This window comes from Mus pahari, chromosome 14 (assembly GCF_900095145.1).
Source record: "Mus pahari chromosome 14, PAHARI_EIJ_v1.1, whole genome shotgun sequence".
NCBI lineage: Eukaryota > Metazoa > Chordata > Mammalia > Rodentia > Muridae > Mus > Mus pahari.
Window position 1 is genome coordinate 41,020,842 of NC_034603.1, and position 9,333 is coordinate 41,030,174.

The 9,333-nt window shown below is 51.4% G+C and overlaps 1 protein-coding gene across 2 annotated transcripts in view; it reads left to right on the forward strand.

The window, feature by feature from the left end:
* Window positions 1-9,333, forward strand: part of Trpv1 (transient receptor potential cation channel subfamily V member 1) — a 27,261-nt gene that overhangs the window by 2,968 nt on the left and 14,960 nt on the right. Inside the window, exons 2-9 of one of the 2 annotated variants that reach the window (XM_021212837.1) lie at window positions 1,364-1,680; window positions 2,352-2,518; window positions 2,596-2,748; window positions 3,235-3,375; window positions 3,477-3,775; window positions 4,656-4,835; window positions 7,254-7,412; window positions 8,685-8,780. In XM_021212837.1, the coding sequence (XP_021068496.1) occupies window positions 1,397-1,680; window positions 2,352-2,518; window positions 2,596-2,748; window positions 3,235-3,375; window positions 3,477-3,775; window positions 4,656-4,835; window positions 7,254-7,412; window positions 8,685-8,780 (1,479 nt within the window). In that variant the 5' untranslated portion in view covers window positions 1,364-1,396. Of the gene's footprint in view, window positions 1-1,363; window positions 1,681-2,351; window positions 2,519-2,595; window positions 2,749-3,234; window positions 3,376-3,476; window positions 3,776-4,655; window positions 4,836-7,253; window positions 7,413-8,684; window positions 8,781-9,333 lie in introns of those variants that run through there. The other variant, XM_021212838.1, reaches the window with a different exon arrangement.

The window sequence follows — 9,333 nt, forward strand, 5'->3', positions numbered from 1 at the left end:
GTGTAGACCTAATGTGCTTGGGTATAGGTTCATCCATTGGAGTACAGGCAGCCTGCTAGGGACCACACTTGTGAAGAAAATTGACTTTTTTCTCTCTCAGCAGCCAACAACTTCCAATAACTCATAGCCCTCTGGCATCCGCTAAAGTGTGGATTCGACTGATCTTGTTCAGGAAACCACAGCTGCTGTGAGTCCCCCAGTGCAGTGGCCCTGTCATTGTTTCATGGTGGTCCTCATGGACCTCTGGCTCTTCTTCTACGGTGTTCCTTGAGCCTTGGTGGGAAGGGACACATTATGGCTTTCTGCTGGGCAGAGGTCACAGGGCATGGAGGGAAGCAAGCAAGTAGACAGTTAGACAACAAGGCGGATTGTGCTAAAAGGGTTATCAGGATGGACAGGCAGGGGCCTGGTCACCCTGAAGGTTCAGGGATGACGGGGTTTTGCGGAGGTAGGAGTACTCATATTGGCTCCTGAGGGGAGGTGGCATTTGAGAGGTGGGAAGAGGAGACCACAGTCCAGGTGGAGGCATGTTGGGAGGAAAAGATCCTGGAGAGGCCCGGGCACCAGGAGGCAGGATGGCCAGCAAGAGGAGGGAGAGCATGGGAGATGGGGTAGGAAGGGTCAGCTCCCTCTCAAGGGGAGTGGACTCACCTGAGCAGCCAGCTTAGCTCTAGAGGTTTAGGTCCAGAACAGCTGCTAGCCTCACAGCAAACCATGTGGCAGAGTACAGACTGAGACGCTCGAAACACACCCATTTCACAAAATTGACCCAAGGCACACTACATTTGGCCGGTCAGCGTGCAGGCAGGAACACCACAGCATATGTGTGTGCGCGCACACCCATCCCTTCCTGACACAGTGGTTGCTGTTGCTGCAGCTGTGTGGAAGGGCAAAGTCGGGTAGTATGCGTGGCTGCTGGCACCCAGTACAGAAGTTCTGCACTACGGATCGGGTCATTCTCCTCCTCCTCTGTGAATAGAGACTGCCTGGCTTTTTGGGGCTTGGTCATCCTCATCGGTCTTGATACTGAGTTCCCCCACAATGCTTCTCTACTCTGATATGGGGATGCAGGAAGAACAGACCGGGCAGCTGAGCACTCTAGATCTTGCTGGCTCTAGGTGGGGAGCCCGGCCACTGCGACCACAAAGTCTGCTGATCACTGCAGTTGTTTTCCTGGGGCTGCTGAAGTGGGAGGCACAGCCCTGAAAACTTCAGTTCTTCAGGGCACTACTAATTGGACTTTCCAGGTGTCCTGCTTCAGGGGGCATGGAGGGGGGAGGGGCTTGACAAGAAGAGCGGGGAGGGGATGAGAATCTGTGGTCCCCAAGATGGGCACTGACCTCATCTTTGTGGCTACCTGCAGGTTGCAAATTGGGCCACAGAAGATCTGGAAGGGATGGAGAAACGGGCTAGCTTAGACTCGGATGAACCTGAGCCCCTACCCCAAGAGAACTCCTGCCCGGACCCTCCTGACAGAGACCCCAACTCCAAGCCGCCTCCAGCCAAGCCCCACATCTTTGCTACCAGGAGTCGAACCCGGCTTTTTGGGAAGGGTGACTCAGAGGAGGCCTCTCCCATGGACTGCCCTTATGAGGAAGGCGGGCTGGCCTCCTGCCCTATCATCACTGTCAGCTCTGTTGTCACTCTCCAGAGGCCTATGGATGGACCTACCTGTCTCAGGTAAGTCTGGAGGCCTTCCCTTCCAAGACAAAAGTGTCACCCAAGGCCGGTGGCAGTCCCAGCCGTCAGCTAACGCCTCCGTTATATGTCACAGTGCTGGGGAACTGGGGAGCCTTCAGAGGTGGTCTGGCCCACACTCTTGTGCTCTTGCGGGACACACAGTCACAGATGCTGGAGTGTATGTACATGTTGATTCCAGCTGCCAGCACATGCTAACTACCCAGGCCCCAGTGCTCACCAGCCCCAGGTACTTCAGCTTCACATTCAAGGTTAGGATCTTGTGGACCAAGAAGACAAATTTTGCACAGGTGAAGAGCCTTTCAGCCTTCCTGCCTCCCCTGAGGCAGGGCAGGGAGTCACTCAGGATGGCTTCTGGGTAGTGTGAAGATGCCTTTTCATTCATAAGGGCCAAGGCAACCATGCCTAGCCCCTCTAGGCTCCTGTCTCCTGAGCCCCGGAAAGAAGGCTGCTGGGCTGGGTGGAAGACGAGGTGACAGTAGCAACAAAAGTTTTCTCCACGCTGTCTGCAGATAGGCCAGGGGCAGGATGGGGACACGAGCATCCCAGGGTCCTCATTACAATTACATGTGTTTCCTAAACTGGTTGGTTTGCCTTGGGGCTCAGTCACACTCCTTGCTGGGCCTGAGGTGAGGGTGTGACTTATTTCTCAGGCAGGCATCCCAGGACTCCGTCTCCACTGGTGCTGAGACGTCCCCAAGGCTCTATGATCGCAGGAGCATCTTCGACGCTGTGGCTCAGAGTAACTGCCAGGAGCTGGAGAGCCTGCTGTCCTTCCTGCAGAAGAGCAAGAAGCGCCTGACTGATAGCGAGTTCAAAGGTGGCCCTGTGAGGACTGGCTTCCCAAGGGGCCTTTTCCAATCTTGACCTGGTTTTGACCTTCTCTCTGCCCTTCAGACCCAGAGACGGGAAAGACCTGTCTGCTCAAAGCCATGCTCAATCTGCACAATGGGCAGAATGACACCATCGCTCTGCTCCTGGACATTGCCCGGAAGACAGACAGCCTGAAGCAGTTTGTAAATGCCAGCTACACAGACAGCTACTACAAGGGTGAGGTGGGGGTGGCCTGGTACAGCTACAGAACATCTGCACCCTGGGGGACTGCCCCAATCCCTGCCACTGTGTTGCTTTCTCCTGGTTCTGATCCCTGCCCTTGCTCATCTGTAGTTTCCTCCCGTGGCCCTGGGAGCTCTGCTGCCTTCCTGCTGACTTGGTGGTCCCTATTCCTTGCTGTCATATCTTCTGCCTTCCTTTCTCCTCCTCTGTCCTTCCCTTTCTTCCCTCCCTCCCTCCTTCCCTCTGCCTCCTTTCCTTTGCAGCTTAGTATTTTCATTTTTGTTGCTGCTTCAAGACTTTGCTGGCCTGATTTGGGGATCCTGGCCTCTGACAGTGAGAGGTTGTGCAGACATTTTCTGGGTGCTTCTTTCAGAAGCAGTTGCTACCTGCCCAGGGCCCTTCTCTGGGGCACATCTCTTTGCCGCCCCCCCCCCCCCAAGGACTATAATCACAAGGCCAACAGTGTGCCTCCCTCTCTAGGCCAGACAGCACTGCACATTGCCATTGAAAGGCGGAACATGGCACTGGTGACCCTCTTGGTGGAGAATGGAGCAGATGTCCAGGCTGCTGCTAATGGGGACTTCTTCAAGAAAACCAAAGGGAGGCCTGGCTTCTACTTTGGTAGGGAGGCCATGTGGTGGACATGAGGGAGCTAGAGGCCCAGTCATCCAGGGACTAGCCTCATTGGTGGGGCTCCACTGGGGATCCTGTGTTGGCTGCAGGTGAGCTGCCCCTGTCCCTGGCCGCGTGTACCAACCAGCTGACCATTGTGAAGTTCCTGCTACAGAACTCCTGGCAGCCAGCGGACATCAGTGCGCGGGATTCGGTGGGCAACACGGTGCTGCACGCCCTGGTGGAGGTGGCAGATAACACAGCCGACAACACCAAGTTCGTGACAAACATGTACAACGAGATCCTGATCCTGGGGGCCAAACTCCACCCCACGCTGAAGCTAGAAGAACTCACCAACAAGAAGGGGCTCACGCCGCTGGCTCTGGCTGCTAGCAGTGGGAAGATCGGGGTAGGCTGGGGCTTTGGCCCGGAGCTGTGGACACCAGGCAGGGAGGGTGGCTGTGCAGAGGACTCTAATTCTACCAGCGACTGAGGCTGTGAGTGTGAATGAGCCAGAGGAGCTGTGAGCAGAAGCCAGGAAGGTCAACATGGCGGTTTCTAATTTCCAACTTTGTCACAGGGATTCAAGGTGTGTGTGTGTGTGTGTGTGTGTGTGTGTGTGTGTGTGTGTAGCTAGGTTGAGAGAAAAAAGAGCTGTTGGTGCTTTACCAGGGTGAGCAAGATTTTTGGAATGACAGGGAGAGTCCTCAAGGAGTATACCAGGCCCTAGACAAATCAGGGTTCTACAGATAATATCAGCAGGACAGGTGGATGATATGTTTGGGCTGTTTGAATTGGAGGGGAGGGGCTTTCTCAGTAGTACTGAGAAATACTCAGAGATACTGGGAAACTGTCACTGTCCCTTTAAGCATTTAAGCCCTGTAGGAGCCTACCTGTGGCTTTCATTAGCCTGGTCTCAAAGTTGCAACAATCCTCCTGCTCCATCCTTCCAAATGCTGGGATTACAGGCACGAACCCTCACGACTGGTTTCTATTCCTTAGACTTTGATGATTTCTTTCTGGCTTAAAGTTTTCTCGAAAATGTCACTGTCCTTAATAGAAGGACTGTAAATCTTGGGGCCCTGGGATAATATACCTGATGTGGGTGTAGCTGAGGTCAGAGGGCAGCTCTGTGGATCTTGATAGTGAGGAAGTTGCTGGGGCTTGGCCTGAGTGTCTGAGTGATGGAGTTGGGAAGCTGAGTGCACTTACCACAAGAGCTCCAAGCCTGCCTGGGGAAGCCACCCATGGCCTGGGCTGGCCTGATCGGGATCTCCTACCTGCCACAGGTCTTGGCCTACATTCTCCAGAGGGAGATCCATGAACCGGAGTGCCGGCACCTGTCCAGGAAGTTCACTGAATGGGCCTATGGGCCCGTGCACTCCTCCCTTTATGACCTGTCCTGCATTGACACCTGTGAGAAGAACTCAGTGTTGGAGGTGATCGCCTACAGCAGCAGTGAGACCCCTGTGAGTGGCCAGGGCCAGGACAATGTATGCTCAGCCCGCCCTTGCCCTTAATCCAGCTCCATCTGGCCTCTCACAGGGAAAACCTGCTGCCAGGAGCCCGTGTCCTCCAGACCTAGCCCACCGCCTTTCTCTTGTGTTTTTCTTAGCAAATGAATGACAACCATTAGTTCATAAACGTAAGAGCATCTCAGAAGTACAGAGATAAGGAAAGCTCTCCATATGCCATGGAAAAAGCCCCATGAAATCTTTTTATTGGTGTAAGCGGGATCACACTGTGCACGCTGTAGGATAAGCAGTTGCTTTCACTCACTGACACGTGCTGTAGTTAGCTTTGTATTAGCACGCAAGCGTCTGTCTCATTTAAAAGCTGTTGCCCATCTTTCACCCATGGGACAGGCAAGCTATCTGCAGTTGCTCACCACACTGCAGGCCACTGACACAAGCCTGAGGATTTTCCCGTGAAAGATACGGGAAACTGCAATCTCCAAATCAAAAAGCATGCCCGAAGTATCTCTTCGTATTTTTTGAGACAGGGGCTTGCTGGGCAGCCAGGGCTCGCCTTGGACTCCCTGATCCTCCTCACTCTGAAGTGCTAGGACTGTAAGCCAGGGGCCACCATACCCCGCAGTGAGGAGGAACATGTCGTTATGCATTTACTGGCCTTTTGTACTTGGGTCTTGGTTTATGGGACTATGTGCTGGCTGCTCCTGGTTTATAGACACCCTTGGCTTCTGAATGAACCAGTCTTTCCTCTATTGCTTGTGCTGCAGTGTAGTTTTTCCCCTGTCTGTCTTTTGCCTTTTAATTTATACACAGCACCCTTTACTTATAAAAGGATTTCATTCTGATAGGGTCAAGCTGCTTGGTGGTTTTTTTTTTTTCCCTCTCTTATGGCTTCTGGGCTGGTGCCATGTTCTGACCTTTATGAAGTTAGTTACATCGTAGCCTTTCTGTGTTCCCTTTCTACTCATTGGTAGGTGCTTCATTCTGACTGCTTTATCTAGAGTGTCCTTCTGTGTGCCGAGGACGAGGACGGCATTTTACTTAGTATTTCTGGCTCCAAGTGAAGGCTCAGCGATACTTACTGAGTAGTGTATAAGGCCACCTCACCTGTCCTCTTTTCTTAAAGTTATACTCCAAGCTCCTGATGGGGACTTGGGAGCTGAAGTCTCTGCCGGAGGCAGGGAGGAGCTGCCATAGTGCCTCACTATAAAGTTGTATTTATAGGACCAGAGTCCAAGGAAGGTGAGGCCTGGCCTCTATTGCTCTGTGAGCCCCACCTAGGCTGCCATGTTGAATCTGGCCTCTGAGTTCTTAAAGGGGTGGTCTGAATGAGAATGACCTCATCACAGATTGAGGAATTTAACCCGGAGGAGAAAAAGCTCAGGGACAGCCATCAACAATTCATGTCCCCAGTGCTTTCTTCCCCATTCAGCTTGAGCCACACTGGCGGAAGGCACAGATGACAATAGATCATCCCTGTGGTTAACATCTCTTTAGAGGCCCTTGAGGGAGTGAGAAGTTTCCCATTCCCCAAAGTGTATCAGGAGCCACACAAAAGTGTCTCTGTGGTAGAGCTTAAGTACGAGAGAGAGGCTAGGACAGGCTGCCTTGGGTTCATGTGTCATACATCCTCTGTCCCATGAGCCTTCAAGTCTTTGGATATGAGACTTTTGCCTAAAGGCTACTTCAAATGGCAGTATTTGGCACTGTCCCCCTGCTCTGGGACATGCCTTTTAGGTTCCTTCATAAGTCATGTATAGTCACTTGACATCTCTGCCTGATCCAGGGCTGCACACAGGAGAAATGAAGACTGTGAAGGCAACCCAAGCTTCCCAAGAATCGTCTTGTCTGGGAGTGAAGAGAGCCAATTATTAGAAATGATCACATTAGATTGTTGGTAAATACTGAAGTCCTTAAGTGTAGTGGTTCTCAACCTTCCTAGTGCTAGGGCCAGTTAATACAGTTCCTCATGTTGTAGTGACACCCGCCCCCCAAGTAAACTGTTTTCATTGCTACTAAATAACTGTAGTTTTGCTACTGTTATTTGTGAATTACAATGTAGATGTCTGTGTTTTCTGAGTGTTTGGGCAACCCCTGTGAAAGGGTTGTTTGACCCCCAGGTTGAGAACCACCGATTTAGGGCCTGCCCAGTTTCTCACCAGTCACTGTACTCATGGAGACACTGAAGCTATGGGCATGGTCAGTCAAGAAACCACAGCAAAGCAGGGACCAAGTCAAGGCCCTGGCTGTACAGTGTCTCAGACCTCTGGTGACACTTGCTTGCTTGGCGTGCTGAGGGGATATTCTTCCTTAACCGTGTGGGCTACACAGGAGTAAGGAGTGCCACAGACTGGTGTGGCTATCCAGGTAAGTTGCTGGTGCAGGACTGAGCCTCCCTTCTCTCTACTCCCATAGAACCGCCACGACATGCTTCTCGTGGAGCCCTTGAACCGACTCCTACAGGACAAGTGGGACAGATTTGTCAAGCGCATCTTCTACTTCAACTTCTTCGTCTACTGCTTGTATATGATCATCTTCACCACGGCTGCTTACTATCGGCCCGTGGAAGGCTTGGTGCGGCCAGGAACACGGGCCCTGTTTGGGGGTCGGGGTTGGGTGAGGCATTTCCCTAAGATGCTATAGGCTCCAGGCCCAGAACTTGCTTGGGTTCCCCTTCCTAGCTCACTGAGAGGTGGAGAGACTGTCTGGAGAGCCTTGTTTCCTTGGCCTCAGTTTCTCTCTGACACAACTCTGGATTTTGTCTTTTAAGTCTGTGGTCCTGAAAGGTTGAGCATTTGAGCACTGAAGTTCCTGAGTATTGGGACTCAGAACTGGGGAGACAGCCCCCCTAGGGCTGGGTGTCTGCAGATCATGGGGTGTGAAAGCCCCAATTCCATTTGCTGGCCTACATGGTTTGGCTCACCTGTTCATTCATTACAAATCTGTGTCTTAGGCCTGTACCCTTGAATACTTCTGTGCTAGGCTGGGCGCCATCTCTCAGCTAAGCTGAGGGTGAGACGCTTTATCCTCCTCTGAGCTATGGACTCTATCAAGTTTCCAAGCTGAGTCCTTCTCATTGAATACCAGGGGCAGTAATTTTCCACCCTACATGTAGAGAGAGCACTTTACCTGTACATTTAGTGTAAAAACTGGAGTTCTGTCTGTGCATAAAAGGCATTTAGTGACTTCATTAGAAAAGAAAATGATAATGGGTACAACTCAGTGGCAGAGGGCTTGCCTAGGATGCACAAGGCTTTGGGTTTGAGTCCCAGCACTCCAGCATCTTAACAAAGTAACAAAAAGAAAGGATACATATATTTTGAGAGAGAGAGAGAGAGAGAGAGAGAGAGAGAGAGAGAGAGAGAGAGAGAGAGGAGGTATATGTTAATAGGAAGGATGAGTGAATAAGCTAGCACTTGCAAAGCCACAGTGGCAGTACTCTCCAGAAAATGCTGACTAAAACATGAGGGCTGTATATGTGGGTGTGTGGAGGACATTCCCCCCACCCCTGCTCCATCTATGGAGAGCTTTGATCTTACCTCCTGGCAGAGCAGCTGGGCACCATAGGCTGTGGGAAGAATGGGATTTACAACACACCGGGTCTGTAAGAGCATCTCCACCTACCCTGTCACCTGCTGCCATTCACTCAGAGCCCTGGGTAGGGATGTTGCTTGGGGGGATAGAACAGCACTGGAGGGATCCTCTTATACTTAGGGACTTGGGGAAGCAAGTCTTACAAAGGGACTGTCTTGCAGATGTCCCACCAGGCTTGGTACCTGGTGGCACCTGATGAATGTTTGTTGACTGGATGAATGAATGAGTCACCAGCTCCTCTGTGCCTTACAGCCCCCCTATAAGCTGAATAACACCGTTGGGGACTATTTCCGTGTCACTGGAGAGATCCTGTCTGTGTTAGGAGGAGTCTACTTCTTCTTCCGAGGGGTAAGCATCCCTTCACAGGTTGTGGGCGTCTCTTGTTGCTGACAAATGGCTGAGAGCTGAGTGGGTGAAGCGGACAATCCTCAGGTGTTGGTGGCCAGGTTCCCAAGGGCACGTGATGATCAAGCACCATGGGTGGGTGGATCTCCACCACTAAGTCTCATGGCTGTTCTTGTGGGAAAGGGTCTTTTCTTTGACTGCTTGCCTGGGAAGCTCCGGGGCTTCTTCTACCTAGCACTCCACACTGAACCCCACTTTAACAGTGAAATGTGGCTGCATCTGGCTTTTGTTTCATGAGTGCTGGCCCTCCTGTTCACACAGCAAGCACTTTTCTGACTGGGGATTCTCCTCAGGAACCAGGGTCTTTTCCTTGAATGTCAGGGATCCTTTTAGAATTTTAATTAACTTAACTTAATTTAAAATTTAATTAATTTAAATTAATTTAGTTAACTCCTCTGTAAAAACTAGAGCTGAGAGAATACAGGGTTTATAATTTTTTCTTTTTCTTTTTTTTTTAAGATTTATTTATTTATTATATGTAAGTACACTGTAGCTG